General features: G+C 34.0%; 1 protein-coding gene across 8 annotated transcripts in view; it reads left to right on the forward strand.

Annotated features, from left to right (window-relative positions):
- The window catches only part of Rnf111 (ring finger protein 111), a 120951-nt gene that overhangs the window by 79224 nt on the left and 23362 nt on the right, over nucleotides 1–18365 (forward strand). For all 8 annotated transcript variants that reach the window (XM_046460889.2, XM_046460891.2, XM_046460887.2 and 5 more), the window contains 5 exons: nucleotides 3887–4785; nucleotides 7886–8012; nucleotides 9686–9849; nucleotides 11369–11563; nucleotides 17275–17594. In XM_046460889.2, coding sequence (XP_046316845.1) covers nucleotides 3906–4785; nucleotides 7886–8012; nucleotides 9686–9849; nucleotides 11369–11563; nucleotides 17275–17594 — 1686 coding nt within the window. In that variant the 5' untranslated portion in view covers nucleotides 3887–3905. The remainder of the gene's footprint in view (nucleotides 1–3886; nucleotides 4786–7885; nucleotides 8013–9685; nucleotides 9850–11368; nucleotides 11564–17274; nucleotides 17595–18365) is intronic.

An 18365-nucleotide genomic window follows, 5' to 3' on the forward strand; every position in this document is an offset into this window, starting at 1 on the left:
CATGTACCTGTCATCCCAAACTTATTTAGGATTGTTTGAGCCCAGGAGTTTAGGTCTCCCCTTCCCCCATAAAAGGGAGTGGGGGGACAAAATTTTACATTTATCGTTGGTGGTGAAAGGTCATACTAGTAATAGTATATGCCAATTTATAAGTAGAATTCCTCAAAATTGTAGGAGTATTCTTAATGGATTCCTTCCTTTTGCCCACATAAGTTTATTTTAAATTTGGCAAATCCTAACTAATTTTCAGTCTTGAAAATTAGCAATTTTTAGCTTTCATGTATTTTTAGAACAAAGTTTACTAGGGAATAATTAGTTATTCGGGAGTAAATAATATGTGGATGGGATCAAATCAACACAAAAGAGGGACAGGTATTTTATGGTTTCATTATTAGAACTAATATTCGATTTGCTATATTTCATAATATTTGTCTCCTTATTCGTAACTTAAATCAGCCAGTAATTTTTTATAGAAATTAAAGACTCTAGGCTATGATTTTATTAAATAACAAATAGCCCAGGACATCTTCTATTGCTCCTTTGTTATTTTTGATGGCTTTTGAGTTTACAGATGCATTACTGGTATTTATTTTCATGAACTAACTTACATTTTCTCAGTTCAAAATAGAGCATAAATTTGTATTACCTTAGTGAGAACCTCTTAGTTAATGGGAATGTTAATTTTGCTATTAATGACTGAGTGACGTGGTAACTCAGAGAAAAATCACTGGTTTACAGACATACAGCACATCATACACCAACCACCCCTCCTTTTAACTACTCCTCAACCCTGCCTTGTTGGAAAGACCAAAACTGACCAAAGACCAGAGCAGAATTAATCACAAAGAGTTCATTGTTTTGTGCATAAAGCGATAGAAAGGAAATTGAGCTTAGTAAATTATGTTGTGAATCAACTCTTTGCAAATTCATTTATGGATCCGTGTTCTTAGACTTTATCTGTCCTTTTTGCAAATTTTCATTGCCTCTGAGGGTCTCCATTCCAAGACCTCGAGAGTGACTCAGTAATTAATGATGAAGAGTCTAAAATGGCCATTTTTTTCTTTAGCAAATAAAGACTATCACCTCAGAGATCCAACTTAGTAAAACTCCTGGGAGACTTGAACTTCTGGATGAATCCTAGATCTTTCCAAAAGATCATGACTCTTTTGTACCTGATGGGGTCCATAATTATGGGATATGAAAGGATTCCTCTTGACTTTTTGACAACAGCTTATTGAGATTACTCTATTTCAGTATATTCATGAATTGAATAGTCACTACCACAATTTTAGTACATTGTCAGTTCATCAAGAAGAATCCTTATAGTTTTTGGTTATCACACCCTATCTCCCTTCATCCTCAGTTTTAAGCAACCACTAATCTACTTTATAGCTCTCTATATAGCTCTATAGATTTGCCTATTCTGGACATTTCATATAAAAGGAATCTTACCCAGCATAGTCTTTTATGATTAGTTAACATAATGTTCTCCCATTAAAATGAACTATGTAAATGTTCATCCATGTTGTAACTTGGATCATTATTTTATTTCTTTAGATTACTAAATTATAATTCTTTTTAAAAAATATTTATTTTTTAGTTTTAGATGGACACAATATATTTATTTTTTATTTTTATGTGGTGCCGAGGTTCGAATCTAGTGCCTCATGCATGCTAGGGGAGCACTCTACCACTGAGCCACAACCCCAGCCCCTCTGCCCACTTTTTTGGTACTAGGGATTGAACCCAAGGCTACTTAACCACAGAGGTACACCCACAGCAAACTAAATTATAATTCTTTGTATGGATTTGTTCATTCATCATTTGATGGAATTCATGGTGTTGCCACTTTTTGGCAGTTATGATTTTGTACTGTATCTTCTCATTTCTCTTGTTTGTAGGTCTAGGAGTAGATTTGCTGGGTCCTGTGATAATTCTTTAATCTTTTTTTTCCCCTTTGGTGCTGGAGATTGAAGTCAGGTCCTTGTGCATGCTAAGCTAATGTACTACCACTGAACTACATCCCCAACTCTTAGTTTAGTCTTTTGAGGTACTGCCTAACTGGTTTCCAAAGTGTCTGCACCATTTTCCATTCTCATCAGCAATTTATGAGGATTGCAGTTCCTTTACATGTTTTCTACCACATATATATGTTTTTTATTGTAGCCATGTGCCTTGTCATTGAGATTTGGGTTTTCTTGCCTTTGAGTGTGTTGATGATTCTTATCTTACAGTCTGCCTCCTGTAATTTGTTTAACTAAATGATCTTCAGCAACAAAGGCTCTAGTCCTTATCTAAAATTGAAATGCAATAGTTGTGCCCTATGGTCTATCAGAATTAAGATTCTTATTAGAGAATAAAGTAGCATGAAGAGAAGAACTATAGGAAAGATAACTGTTATTAGTATTAGTTTATTATTTATAGCAATCTATCTAATGTTAGATTCAGATGTACAAAAATTAATACTTTTAAAAAATATAATACTTTTAGAATCACCTCTTAAAAAGTCATACCAAGAGAAAAACATGTTGTGTAAGCAGTCTTTTTTTTTTTTTTTTGGTACTGGGGATTGAATCCAGGGGGCTTTCTGAGCCACATCCCCAACCCTTTTATATATATATATATATATATATATATATATATATATATATTTTTTTTTTGGTACTGGGGATTGAATCCAGGGGGCTTAACCACTGAGCCACATCCCCAACCCTTTTTTATATTTTATTTAGAGACAGGTTCTCACTTAGTTGCTTAGGGCCTTGCTAAGTTGCTGAGGCTGGCTTTGAAACTCTCAACCCTCTTGCCTCAGCCTCTCAAGCTACTGGGATTATAGTTGTGCGCCACCACACTTGGCATAATCAGTCTTCTGAATTCTTTTTTATACTTTTTTAAAATTTAATTTTTAAAAATTGTGATGTTCTGATACGTGTATACATTACATAATGATTAAATAAGGTTAAACGTATCTCCTCAAACATTCATCATTTTTTATGGTGTAAATCTTCAAAATCTTTTCTAGCTTTTTGAAATATACATTACATTATCATTGTCTATAGTTACCTTGTGCATTAGCACAACCAGAACTCCTTATTCCTATCTAACTAAAACTGTACCCATTGATGATTAACCTCTCCCTATTCTTCCTTCCCCAGCTTCTGGTGACCAGTATTCTTCTCTCAACTTCTGTGAGAGAATCTTTTTTTGGATTCCACATATGAGTGAGATCATGAAGAATTTGTCTTTCTGTCTGGTTTATTCCACTTAACATAATGATCTCCTGTTTCATCTGTGTTGTCACAAGTGATGGAATTTCATTTTTTATGGCTGACTAATATTCCATGGTGCAAATATAACACATTTTCTTTAAGTATGCATTAGTTGATGGACACCTAGGTTGTTTCTGTTTCTTGGTTATCATGAATAGTGCTGCAGTAAACATAATAGTACAGATGTTTCTTTGACAAACCAATTTTGTTTCCTTTGGATTTATACCCAGTAGTGGAATTGCTGAATCATATGGTCCTGTTTTGAATTCTAATCCTTTTTTTCTACTTTTATTATGTAAGTTTTGAAGAAAGTATTTGATTATAACCAAATCATACAGTAAGATTAGTTTTTTTGTTAATACAACTTTTCCAAGTAGGCCAATGTTCTGTGATAGCTTCTGCATTTCTAAAAATTGGGGCCACAAGCAGAAGTATCACAGAAAAATGTTTTATAGGAACAGTAAAATGACTCGTGATGGCCATATTGAATCCTGATAAGGAAAAGACAATTCTGCCGTATTATAAGGGATGTTCTTAATGGAATTCAAGAACTCTTCAAATAAGTAGTGTGATAAAACCTGTTAAAAGTCTTTAAAATATCTTATTGTTTCTTCTAGGCCTACCTTAAAGTTTCCCATGTCTCAATGGACTCCTGAATATAACAAACTTTATACCTTAAAAGTGGATATGAAGAGTGAGATTCCTTCTGATGCACCAAAGACACAGGAGAGTCTGAAAGGGGTCCTTCTACATCCAGAGCCCATTGGGGCAGCCAAAAGTTTTCCTGCAGAAGTTGAGATGATTAATAGTAAAGTGGGGAATGAATTCTCTCACTTGTGTGATGATTCGCAAAAACAAGAGAAGGACAGGAATGGTAACCAGCAAGAACAAGAAAAAAGTGTTGTTGTGAGAAAAAAACGCAAAAGCCAGCAGGCTGGCCCTTCATATATGCAGAATTGTGTGAAAGAGAATCAGGGAATATTAGGATTGAGGCAACACCTAGAAACACCAAGTGATGAAGATAATGATTCCTCCTTCAGTGATTGTCTTTCTTCTCCTTCATCTAGTCTGCATTTTGGAGACTCTGATACTGTGACTTCAGATGAGGATAAAGAAGTCTCTGTAAGACATTCCCAGACCATTTTGAGTGCTAAAAGTAGAAGTCATAGTGCACGTTCCCAAAAGTGGCCTCGAACTGAGACAGAATCTGTGTCTGGATTGTTAATGAAAAGACCTTGTTTTCATAGCAGTTCATTAAGGAGACTTCCATGCAGAAAGAGATTTGTAAAAAATAATTCCTCACAGAGGACACAGAAACAAAAAGAGAGGATATTAATGCAGAGGAAAAAACGAGAAGTGTTAGCCCGAAGAAAATATGCATTACTACCCAGTTCTAGTAGTTCCAGTGAGAATGACCTCAGCAGTGAATCCTCTTCCAGCTCTTCAACTGAAGGAGAGGAGGATTTGTTTGTTTCTGCTAGTGAAAACCACCAAAACAATCCAGCTGCTCCCTCAGGTAAGAATGTTTTGGTAAAACATGAAAAGTATTGCATTGTATTTATACTTATTTTCTTGGTTTTATGACTTAGGGTTATGACTTACAGCTTTTATCATCTTTAAAGAGAATATAAAGTTCTATTGACTTATTTTTAAAACCACATAAATTACCAACTATAATATTATCTAATTCCAAGAAAAAAATAAAAAATATTTCTATGACAAAAATAAAATCAGAATTGGTTGCTTTTTTCTTTTTAGATTAATTACTTATACCATTTTGGATAGAATTAGATTATATTTTAGGTGAGTTGTTGATTTATGGTACTAATATTTTTTCCCTGTAGTACTTTAGTATGTTTAACTTATGTGAATATTTTTCCAGATACTGTATGATGGATTTTTTTCTCATTTAATCATGCAACAACTTTAGTCACTAAAAAAGACTGCTTAATAGTTCTTTTAAGTACATTGTTTTTATTATCCATTGTCACTTTGTCATGTCAAGCCGAAAAATACTTTGAAGTTTTTGGTAGCTTATTTAAATATTAGGACTTATAAACTTTTGATTATGACAGTGCTCAGCAAAGCAGATGATGGAGGAATAGCACTTGCATATGTGCTTTCATGCACATTTCATATCAATAGATATTATATTTAAGTGCACTAAGAATGCGCAGATAATTCTGAAGTATAAGTATTTTTCATGTATACAGACCATCCCAATAGAATGCATCATTTCTGTACTTGTAATTTAAAGAGTTGTATTGGAATGAATATTAAAGAGCTAAGTCTTCACTGAGGGAACTAGATTAATTTCTTTTGAATTTAGGGAATAAGGGAATTGGGTCATAGGGAGAGCTTTTCAAAGGACCAGGAATACGTTTTCTAAGACTGATGCAAAGCTGTCCCAGTTTTTGCCTGATGTTCTGTTTGTCAGGGTCAAAGCCTATTAGTCTACTATCCATATGTGCCATTTTCCTTCTCTTGTCTCTCTCTCTTTCCATATGAGTATCTTCCTTTTTCATTTTTGTTTTTCTATTTTTTTCCAGAACCCTAAAATCCGTAACCTTGTTCTTATTTGGCCATATTTAGTTCATTTTTTTTTTAAAAAAACTATTTGAATATTTGTTTTAAGAAGACTTCATTGAGATCACTTGTAACTGGGAGAAATGTATAGCAATTGCTTCTTGAGGTCTCTTGAGAAAGAGGGAGGTGAAAAAAAGGACTTGTCTTGCTTAATTGTCACATTTTTTTCATATGGTCAGGATCTGAAGACTCTAGTGTTAGGGGAGGGAGCGTTAGAGCCCAGTTTCTTGAAATTAGTGAGGCAGAGTGGTTGATAATTGGAATAGAAGTTTCTAAGGAGCTGATATTTGTAGAGGAGTGAGAATGTAGTAAATGAAGGTCTGTTTCTGGGAAGGAAAGGGTTTTTATATTCTTAAGTATCAAGTTTAGTGCAAATGTAATGCATTTTAAAATCTTTTTTAATACTTATTATAGCATTTAAAAATCATGTTTCTTGGTAGAATTAAAGTATTTCAATTACATTATTTTTATTTATGTTTTGGTTTTTGGGAATTGAACTCAGAGGCACTTAACTACTGAGCTACATCTAGGCCCCCCCCCCCGCCTTTTTTGGTTGTGCTGGGGATTGAACCCAGGGCCTTGTGCTTGCTAAACAAGCACTCTACCAATTGAGCTATATCCTCAACACGCCCCCCTCCCCCCCCCCCCACCAAACCCTTTTTTTATTTTTATTTTAAGAGTCTCACTAAGTTGCTGAGAGCCTTACTAAGTTACTGAGGCTGGGCTTAAACTTGTGATGCTCCTGCCTCAGCCTTCCAAGCTGCTGGGATTATAGGCGTGCACCACTGTGCCAGGCTCAACTACATTATTTTTTAGACATTACCCTTAAATGTTTATTTCTGGAAACATAAATCTAAAAAGTTTAAATGAAGTACCCTTGATGTTTTCTGATTTCTGGACAAGTATTTTGTTTTGAATCAGCTTTTTTTTTTTTAAATAAAGATTTAATAATAGCATTCACATGGTGTGGAATTTTAAAGTACTGAGAAAATAAGATGTAAAACTTATCTCCTTTTCAAAGGGTCCAGTCTTTATTATCCAGAAGTAATCTGTGTTGGCAGTTTCTCATTTCCCTCAGAAAACGTGGAAACATATGCAAGGATAAGTGAATATTGTAGGTCTTTCAGCATGTGAAATTATCCATACAAAGGGAACTATGCAACCATTAAAAGCTGTTCACAAAATGACACATACTATGTAATTCTGTTATGTGGCATCTAATGTAGTCATATTCTCAGAAACAGTAGAATGATGATGGTGCTATGGGGGGGATGGGTGGGCATAATGGGTATAGCTTCAGATTGGCATGATGAAAAGGTACTAGAGATGTTTCATAACATTTCAAATATACTTAATGTTGCTAAACTTAAAAATGGTTAAAATTGTTAAAAAATAAAAGTTGTGTATTTTCTTACTGGATTTTTCACAAATCTGAAAGGATTATCACCTGATGATTTTTTTAAAAAACATCCTCTGTTACCTGATAATACAAATGTCTTGATAAGAATGTTCCCACAATAAGAATATTAAGAGTAGAAAACAAATTCACCCACTTTAAAGTGTATATTTCTGATTTGCAAGCACAAACTCTATGTCATGTATAATATCCTGAATGTTAAGCCCTATTAAGAAACTGAAGCTTCTTCAATAATTCTAAAGACTTGCCCAGGCACACAGTAAGCAATATTTGTAATTCAGACCTAATTCCAATTCAGAGCTCATATTCTTTACATATATTAAATACAGTACTGTAACTACTCAACATGTAGGTGCTAGTTAACTATCAAAAGTATCTTTTTGCAGCCAGTTGCTTTTGTTTCTGCTCCTTGCATTTGTAGTCATGCTTAAAATTTCTGAAGTCATAGCAGAAATTGTCTCTTCTTTTGAGTATCTATCCAAAATAAATTACTATACAATTCTCCTTTCATCATGAATTTCATAGTCTTCAGGTAAAAATGAAAATTTCTGCCTTGTTAATTAGTTAACAAATGGATGTTCTTTAAATATTTTGTTTGTTTGTTTGTTTTCAGGAAGTATTGATGAAGATGTTGTGGTGATAGAAGCTTCCTTCACTCCCCAGGTCACTGCCAATGAAGAAATTAATGTTACCTCAACTGACAGTGAAGTGGAGATTGTAACAGTTGGAGAAAGCTATAGGTGAGATTTTAATTCCTAGCTGTATGTTTGAAGTTATCAAAATGATTACTTAAACTTGATTATTAAACTTACTATTTAAACTTGTGCTACAGATAATTTTTTTCTTAGAGACCTAATTTAAGCATGCTTATACTAGATCAGTTGTTTTCAAACCAGGCTGTGTTTGACTCACCTGGGAAAATTATAAAATAAAGATATATTGTTGCCTACACCTTGTCTAGACCAACAGAGCTAGAATTTCGTGCTCAGAATTTTTTAAAGTAAGCAGTGAGAGCCTAAGAGTCATTGCTGTAGGTAACCAATAATTTTACTTAATCCTTTATAAAATTTGATTTATTTTATGATAAAGAGAAGTAGTGAATTCCTTTGAAATTTAAATGTGAATAATACACAAATATTGGAGATGGACTAATTTTTTTTTTTTTTTAACTTTTGTGGTATTGGGGATTGATTCATTTTAAAATTTGAACTCAAATTTTTAACTCCTGGGCTGTATAGTTTTTAAGGGCATTTTTCATCCCAGTTTGAAGTTTGGGGTTGTTTCCTGGGTATGCAAACTCGCCACCCTTGATGACATTGTATGTTAATGGAGTTGGTTCAACTTTTCCATACATGCTGATCAAATGCTTGTATCAGTTTTACATTTGATTTGGGCAGGAGACAAAAAACAAACTGCATAAGCACCTGTGTTCTATTGGCCCCACCTTTCTAAAAGCAATTTATTTTTTCTTCTGGGCCTTAGGATTGCATCATCTACATACTATACATGTATACATTCAGTCTAGAATCATAGTCAATCCTTTAAAATATCTGTGTACCTATAAGTAATTAAGAAGAATACTGTACCATATAATTAAAAGGTGAAAAACAAAAAAGGTTTAGGGTTTGTGATTGGATGCTTTATAAGGATAAAGCAGCTCAGACAAGTGATGCTCTTATGGCTATCAACCTATAAACTAGCTACACAGTGTATTTACTTATGCTAACCCCAGGATATCTCTCTGGTGTCGGTTGTATTCTCTTAGGACAATATCAGAAGCTTAGCTTCGTTTAGGGTTACCAAAATTGTGTTTTTACAAACCCAGCCTGGTCTAAACATACAAGATATTGTGGACATAAGTGTGTATTTTTTTAAAATTAAATTTCTTTATGGTAATTTTGAGTTAACTATAAAATGTAAATAGTTAATTATAATCAAGGTGAATAGTCAATAATAATAGTTGAAGAGAGCAATGTTCTTAAAACAGAATCCTGTATATTATACTATTGGTCCAACATAGTATTTCTTTTTCTTTTTTTCCCTACCCTGGTATTGGGGATTGAAGCACAGTGCTTCATCCCTAGCCCTTGTTATTATTATTATTTTTTTAAAATTTTGAGACAGGGTCTGCCTAAACTGCTGAGGCTGCCTCAGCCTCCTGAGTAGCTGTGATTACAGGTGTGTGCCTGGCTCTAACATAGCATTTTTTACTTTTTTTTGGTCTATTGGTGATGTATTCATTCAGCAAAGTTTATTAGAGTGCCAGGCATTATCCTAGTCATAATTTTTTGTTCTATTTCCATTATTACTTTTGAGAATTCTTGCATTAAGAACTTGTTTTTTCAAAAGAAGTGATTTCTGGGGTGACTAAATTAATTCTTTATTTATTAATTTAATATTGATGTCATTTAAGGTCTCGTTCAACCCTTGGACACTCCAGATCTCATTGGAGCCAAGGTTCAAGTTCTCATACAGGTCGACCACAGGAGCCACGGAACCGCAGTAGGATTTCTACTGTTATACAGCCCTTGAGGCAGAATGCTGCAGAAGTTGTAGACCTTACTGTTGATGAAGATGGTAAGTTGGAATAGTAACTGTAGAATTATGAAGAATTATGAATTGTTTTTGAGTGGGAATATTGGGCACTGAATATCAGGGGCTTTCCTCCTGAGCTATGTCCCCAGCTCTTTACTTTTAATTTTGAGATAAAGTTTTTCTAAGTTACTGCTTAGGCAGGCCTTGCTGAGTTGCTGAAGCTGGCCTTGAATTTATGATCCTCCTGCCTTAGCCTCCCAAATTGATGGGATTACCACCATGCCTGGCAAAATGAAATATCTTAATTTTTTGGCTTTATCACTGAGACACATCCCAGCAACGCCCCCACTTCTTTTTAATTACCTTTTTTTTTAAATGTGGTGCCAGGGATTGAACCCACTGTCTCATGCATGCTAGGCAAGCACTCTATCATTGAGCCACAACCCTGGCCCATCCCCAGCCCTTTTTAATTTTTTATTTTCAGACAGGGTCTTGCTAAGTTGCTCAGGGCCTCATTAAGTTACTAAGGCTGGCTTTGAACTTGCGATCCTCCTGCCTTGGCCTTTCAAGATGCTAGGATTATAAGTTCATGCCACTGTGCCTGGCTCAAAATGAAATAAGCAACCATTTTATATTTATGTTTGAAATTTAATTCATTTGTATTTTAAGTTTTATTAAAAAGTCTTCATGAATATTAATATTAGTAAAGATTTTAATTTACCTTTTATCTGTGTGTTTTTTTTACATTTATAAAAACTTGAAAATATAAACAGGCATGGAAAATAAGATTAAAATAGATATAAAAACCCATAGCTAATGTTATTAAGGGATTATGTATGTTAAAGCATTATATGAAGGGTATTATATGTGTGATCTCAGGTCATCCTAACATTTCTAAAAGGAAGAAAATTCTGTTACTTTTCTAGTTTTACAGATGAGGAAGTGGAGACTAGTAAAAATAAATTATCTACAGTCATACTGTGGTGGTGAAATCAGAATTGCTGTCCAAACTGTCTGATCTTGGAATTTACTGTGCCAGGGGAAGTGCAATTTTTGTTTTGACAGCCTATGATCAAGTGTACAGGCATGGCAGAAGAACTCTTTGTTTTTCATTTACTCTTTTCTTGTTTGTGACAGATGAGAGAACTTAGTAGTTATCTAAAAACCTTTTCGATAATCTAAATGCATGTGTGTTACAGTTTTTAAATGCAATAATATTTTACTCAGTTTGATCTTGTGGTTTAGCTTTCTGAATTTTTAAAAATATTTTTTAGTTGTCATAGACTTTTATTTTATTTATTTTTATGCGGTGCTGAGAATCGAACCCAGTGCTTTGCACATGCTAGTCTATCACTGAGCTACCACCCCAGCCCCTATGAATGTTTTCTTTATGAAAGCTTTTTCTACATAAAATGGTTTTTTAAAAATATATTTCAAGAGAGTTTATGTTTTTAACCTGTTTTACTTTAGTAATTAACAAAAAGATATTAGCATGGATTAAAATATAACCATTACTAATCTGTTGCAAAATGTTAAGTAGACAAAAAATTTTATTTTATAGAACCTACTGTAGTACCAACCACTTCTGCAAGAATGGAGTCACAAACTACTAGTGCTTCCATTAACAATTCAAATCCATCTACCTCTGAGCAGGCCTCTGATACTACATCAGCTGTCACCAGTAGTCAGCCTTCCACAGTATCAGAGACTTCAACTACTCTTACAAGCAATAGTGCAACTGGTACTTCTATAGTAGGTATGTAAAAAAAAGTGTGTGATGGCCTGGTGGGGGAGGACTTTTGTCGTTTTATTTTTGTTAGGGAAAACATTGTTTTAAATTTAAGTTTTTAGCTATATTAGCAAGTACATGTTATATATCCTTTTCTTTTAGTACTGGGATTTGAACCTAGGAGCACTTTATCACTGAGCTACATCTTTAGCATATTCTTAATATTTTAATAAACTTTCATATGTGAGCAAAATAGTATTTATTAGAATTAGACTATGATTTCATATTTGAATTTGTGTACTGTATGTGGCCAAAGTATTATAGCATAACTAAATGAGCTTAGGGAAAAGTAAATGACTGACACCCAAACACATGAATGAGCAACAAAAGAAAACTAGGTAAATTGAACTTCATCAGAATTTAAAAAATTTGATCCATCAAAGGACTATCAAATTTGTGAAAAACATTGTATTGAATGCAAGAAAAATACTTGCAAATCATATCTGAAGAAGGATTCTAATATCCAGAATATGTAAAGAACTGTGAAAATTACAAAAACTATCTAGTTTAAAAATGGGCAAAAGACTTGAGTAGATATTTTTTCCAAAGAATCACATGTAAAATGTTTACCATCGCTAGTTATTAGTGAAATACAAATCAAAACTATAGTGAGATATCACTTAACACCTACTAGGGTGACTGTAATGTAAAAACTAGAATAACCAGAGCTGGTATGATGCAGAGAAATTGGAACCCTTGCAAAATGCGTCTAAAGAATACAAATGGCATAGCCGCTGAAGAAAACACTTGGGCAGTTCCTCAAAAAGTTTAACATAGCAGTCAGGCATGGTGGTGCCCGCCTGTAAAACCAGCGTCAGCAAATCAGCGAGACCCTGTCTCAAAAAAACAGACTGGTGATGTCTCTAGTAGTTAAGAACCCCTGGGTTCAATCCCTGGTAACAAAACACAACACAACAAAACAAAAAGTAAACAAAAACAAAAACAACATAGCCTGGTGCAATGGTTCATGTTTGTAATGCTACTTGCTTGTAATTCCAACTATAAAGAAGGCTGAAGCAGGAAGATCATAGGTTGGAGGTCAGCTCAGGCAAGTGAGTCAGACCCTCTCTCCATAGACAGATAGACGAATTGCAGATATAGCTCAAGAATATAGAGCACCCCTGGTTCAACCCCCAGAAACAAATAGAGATAACATATGACTCATCAATTTCACTCCAAGATATACACTCAAAATAATTGAAAATGAGGGTGGAAGTTTTAGTATTTTGATGATGCCCATTTTCTCTCTCTTGTTGTTTTGGCATTGTATCTAAGAATCTGTTATCTAAGTAGAATGAATTGGACATAGCTTTCCTGTGTTCATGTATGAATACACAACCAGTGTACAACCACATTGTGTACAACCACAAGAATGGAAAGTTATACTCCACGTATGTATGATATGTCAAAATACACTCAACTGTCAAGTATGTCTACAAAGAACAGATTTTAAAAAAAGAGTTCTTTGTTAAAAACAACAACAGAAAAAACTATGGCAATGAAGACTGGAGTGGGGGTTATTTAGACAGAAATATGGCTTGAGAAGGAGAATATGAGAAACTTCCCAGGTACTAAAAAAATTTTATATTTTGATCTAAATATTTGTGTGCTTAATATTTGTGCCTACTGTGTGTGTATATATCCATATGTATGCTTACCTTAACTTTATTTATATATTTATTTTTAGAAAGTTTTCTCATTTTTTTAAAATATCTTTTTTAGTTGTCAATGGACCTTTATTTTTATTTATATGAGGTGCTGAGAATTGAACTCAGGGCCTCACACATGCTAGGCACGTGCTATACCATTGAGCCACAACCCTAGCCCCCATACCTTAACTTTTTTTTTTTTTTTTTTAAATATTTTTTTAGTTGTTGATGGGCCTTTATTTTATTTATTTATATTTGGTGCTGAGAATCGAATGCAGTGTCTCACACATGCTAGGCAAACGCTCTACCACTGAGCTACAACCCCAGCCCCCTACCTTAACTTAAAAAAAAAAAAAAAAAAAAAAAGACAACAACAACAAAAACCTTGATACAGCTGTAAATGCAATAAACAAAATTAAATAAATAAAAAAAAGAGAAATGATTGTCTAATCCAAGGTCACAAAGATTTATTCCTTTGTTTTGTTTTGCTGCTGGGTTTTGAACCCAGGGCCTTTTACATGCTAAGTATACACTCTTATCATTGAGAGCTATACTACCCCTGAAGAGTTTTATAATTTTATGTCTATTGCAAGTTACTTCTTGATTTTCACTTAGAGTTATATTTTTAGCCCTCTTTATCAGATGTTTAACTGAACCTCAAGGTAACACTCTCTTTTGGACAATAGTATAGAGATAGGAACTTGTTAGCTGCTTATTAAGAGAGACAACATAGGGCTGGGGTTGTGGCTCAGTGGTAGAGCGCTTGCCTAGCATGCATGAGGCATTGAGTTTGATCCCCAGTACCACTTAAAAAATCTAAATAAGCAAAATAAAGTTATTGTGTCCATTTACATATATATATATATATATATATATATATATATATATATATATATATTAAAAAAAGAGGGTCAACATAGACCCTGTAGCAATTCAGATTGACTGAATCACCATTTGTTAATGAAACTACCTTATGATTTATATGATTTCTCTTCTTTTAATAATATCTCATTTAATTTTATGCTATTCTTATAACTTGCATTCAGCAAGTTGGAAAATTACTTGTGGCTGGATTAGGAAAGTACTCCTTTCTCTGAAAAACTAATAGCAGAATTTAGATTTCCTAGGGGTATCTTTTAAATACTCTACTCTGAAAAGAAAAATGGAGGCAGAAATGAAAATGGGCTTTTATTTCTTTTATTGAGTATATATTCTTTCCCTCAGTACTTCGATGTTATTTTACATGTTATCATTTAATCCTTTAAAATTTCTTGGTATTGGCATTACTCTTCTCATTTTACAAATGAACAAATCTAGAAATTTGAATACCTTGATGGAGGACAGTGATCTCCGAGACAAGGATTTGAACTTTTCTCATTCATTCTGTCTCCTGGTAGTTTTATGTAACTTTATTCTTATCTACTTTTTATGTCACATAGACCCAACTTTATTTCAAAATAGTCCCAAAGCTTTCATTTACATATGTCTTAATTTATTTCAAGATCTCTGTTTATTTACAACTCACATTTAATTTCTTAGGTAATAATTTCTCTACCTAAGTTCTAAATAAATGACTTTTTTTTTTTTTTTTTTGAAAAAAAATTTTTAAATTGGATTTTTTTTTTTTAAGTTGTTGATGTTTGTTTATATGTGGTGCTGAGAATTGAACCCAGTGCCTCACACATGCTAGGCAAGTGCTCTGCCACTGAGCCAGAACTACAGCCCCGGAATGACCCTTTCTTGATATTGCTCCATGCTGATGACTCTTTAAGATAGACTTGTTCATGTTGTATTTTTACATCAGGACAGCATTGTCCCAAGCCAGATTGGTAGGCTGCATAAACCTGGTACAAGTCAATATAGGTTGTCAGACTACATTAAATATACTCAATACAGCTTTCTTTGTTTCCTTCCAATACCATATGCATCAGTTTAACTATTTTCTCCTAAAACTTGCCTTCTCCCACTTTTTACATATTTTCAACTTTGAATCACTTATGCCATTATCCAAAGTCCTAAATGATTCCCATAAAAACGTCCAAGCAGAGAGGTGCCTCTATCAATTTATAGTATCTAGTCTTGGACTTTCAGTGGTAAATATTTCTTGATCAGTTCCCTTTCCTTCCCCTCAGTGGCTTTTCCAAAACTCTCTTCTTTTTCTCAAGGCTTTCATCCTCCAGGAAGAAAGAAATAAAAAATGAAGGTTATCAAACATGAACTATGCAACTTCCAATTCCTCCATAATAACTTTTGTATATCTATACCTATTCTTTCCTAACTCCTGGTCTACTAACTCCTTTCTTGGTCCTTCTTTTAGCTGTGCTCTCTCTTAGCCCTTCTCTTGTCATTGCTTTAACAATTATATTCTCTGTGTCTTTAACATCTTCACTGGTTCTGTTTTTATTGCATGTAAAGGTATACTTGTATTAAGTCTGCGTGCATTTAAAGTGGATTTTCTTTTTTTTTCTTTTTTTTTTTTTTAAGGATTTTTTTTTTTAAGAGAGAGAGAGAGGGAGAGATAGAGAGAGGGGAGGGAGAGAGAGAGAGAGAGAGAGAGAGAGAATTTTAATATTTATTTTTTAGTTATCGGCAGACACAACGTATTTGTTTGTATGTGGTGCTGAGGATCGAACCCGGGCCGCACGCATGCCAGGCGAGCGCGCTACCGCTTGAGCCACATCCCCATCCCTAAAGTGGATTTTCTTTACCAAAACTCTTTGCTTTGTGCTTCTGACTCCTTTCTGAATGAACAAACATGGTCTTTAAATTCTGGTAATAATCTCTGTTTCATATTCATTTCTTCTCAGTTGTGTTCTCATCCCTTTTTTTCATTGGCCCATCTCATAACTGCAGGTGTTTTTACAAACTATCACCAACATGCTGATGTGATGATCCTCCATTTGTCACTGTGTTTTAAATTTTCATATCTAACTACCTCTTGAATATCACCTTGGACCATAGTGCACTCATCTCAGACTCATCTGGCTCAAAACTGCTCATTTTCTGACCTCTGCATGTACTTTTTGAATTATGCATGTGTAGGTTTATTTTCATTTGTATAACAAATATTTACATATTATGTTATCAGGCATTGCTCTAAGCATTGGGAATAAAGCATAAATTTTTGTCTTATTAGAGCTTACATTCTAGTGAATGATATTTTTTGCAACATTCCTCTATGCTATGCTAGAACCCAGTACATCTTTACAACTGGTTGATTTATATTTTAAATTTTTTCCATGCTTGATAATGAGCTCCTTACAGGCCAAAGAGCAAGTCTTTTTCTCCTTGCCAAAGTTGAATCCTAGGAGGCAGAGCTTTTAAGCCCAGTCTTCATTTTGAAGCCATACTGTTAATCATTTTACCCCTTAAATACATGTTTAGCCTTAGAATTAGTACCCAAGTCCACTTGACTCCATGCAGTTACCTCCACCATTTGACACTAGTTTTCTAGATTATTATAAGACACACACTAATATCATTTTTTTTTATACTGTTAGTCTTCTATTGGTTCTAACTTTATAGGCCAAAAGGAAAGGAAAGAATGTTGGCAGTTAATAAGACTCAGCCAGATTTTGGGTTCTGGTTTACTGTCTGGAGACATTTTAAGTACATAGCAGTATGTATTACGTGAGAATGATGTGGTTTTAGGTATTCCTGGGATTCAGAAGATTCTTTGCTTTGTAGCATTTAATGGAAGAATTCACATGATATTTTGGAATTTTTACAATGCAATTTTATTGGTAACTAATAATTCACTATGACCTAGAAAAAAATGATCTATTGCCAGATTTATACATCATGGTAAATTGTAAATATGAATCTTCTCAAGAATTTATAGACATTTAGGAAAATCCCAGTGAATCCCATTGCTCAAAATTATATCAAGTATATATTAAGAATGTGGCACAATAGCATTCTTATTTATAAAGATTTAATTTACCAAATATTTAATTATGTATACATAGTACTTATTTTTACACAGTGGTATTTAGTGATTCAATTATTCTTTGCATTTTCTGTTTCAAGATGACTCGAGGAGAACTACATCTAGTGCTGTAACAGAAACTGGCCCTCCTGCAATGCCAAGGTTACCTTCCTGCTGTCCTCAGCATTCACCATGTGGAGGGTCATCACAGAATCACCATGCATTAGGACATCCGCACACAAGTTGTTTTCAGCAGCATGGTCATCATTTTCAGCATCATCACCACCACCACCACACTCCCCATCCTGCTGTCCCAGTTTCTCCTTCTTTTAGTGATCCTACTTGCCCTGTGGAAAGACCTCCACAAGTACAAGCACCCTGTGGAGCAAATAGTAGTTCTGGTACCAGCTACCATGACCAGGTATGGAATCTGATGAATTAATCTTTCTTTCCTCTCCCTCCTTTCTTCTCTTTTATATAGCATGATGCCTTCAACAGGAGGTAGAAAAATCCCCTAATGATAACTCTTGCATGCAGAAATGGTCTAATTTAGTGGTCTGTGAAATACTTTAAAGTTTAATTTTTTTATTGTGATCTAAATTGTTGAACATAATTGAGGGGAATAAGAAAATGGAAAATTAGAAGTGATAATGTAAAAATCACTTTTTAAATTGTGAAATGTTTAAAAAATATTTTTTTAGTTGCCAATGCACCTTTATTTGTATTTATTTATTTATATGTGGTGCTGAGAATTGAACCCAGTGCCCCACATGTGCTAGGCAAGCACTGTACCACTCACCTACAACCCCAGCCTGCCTGAAATGATTTTTGATATTTTTAGAGTATAAGTAAAACATCTTTGGCATTTTATTTCAAATAAAGTGTTGAGATATAATGTCCCTAATTAATGAGAAATTGGAAAAGTCTTAAGTTTTTTTTTGTACCTCCTAGAGCTCACTATAACTTCCAAGCAACTAGAAATAAACAACTTTCTCGGGTGCAAACATGTAGCAGAGTTTCTCAGAAGCAGATGAGGTTCTTAGTTTTAGAGAACTCAAATATGTCCCTAGCAAAAAATTATAACTAAGTCAATTGGTTGATATTATTAGTTGAGTGCTTAAAACGTCAAGTGATATTAAATTAGTATTGATGGTCACATGAGTAAATGAAGCCAGGTATTATATTGCTACTT

This window comes from Marmota monax, unplaced genomic scaffold (assembly GCF_021218885.2).
Source record: "Marmota monax isolate L192 unplaced genomic scaffold, Marmota_monax_Labrador192_F-V1.1 WCK01_AAM20220418_F8-fsc00001, whole genome shotgun sequence".
Taxonomy (NCBI): Eukaryota; Metazoa; Chordata; class Mammalia; order Rodentia; family Sciuridae; genus Marmota; species Marmota monax.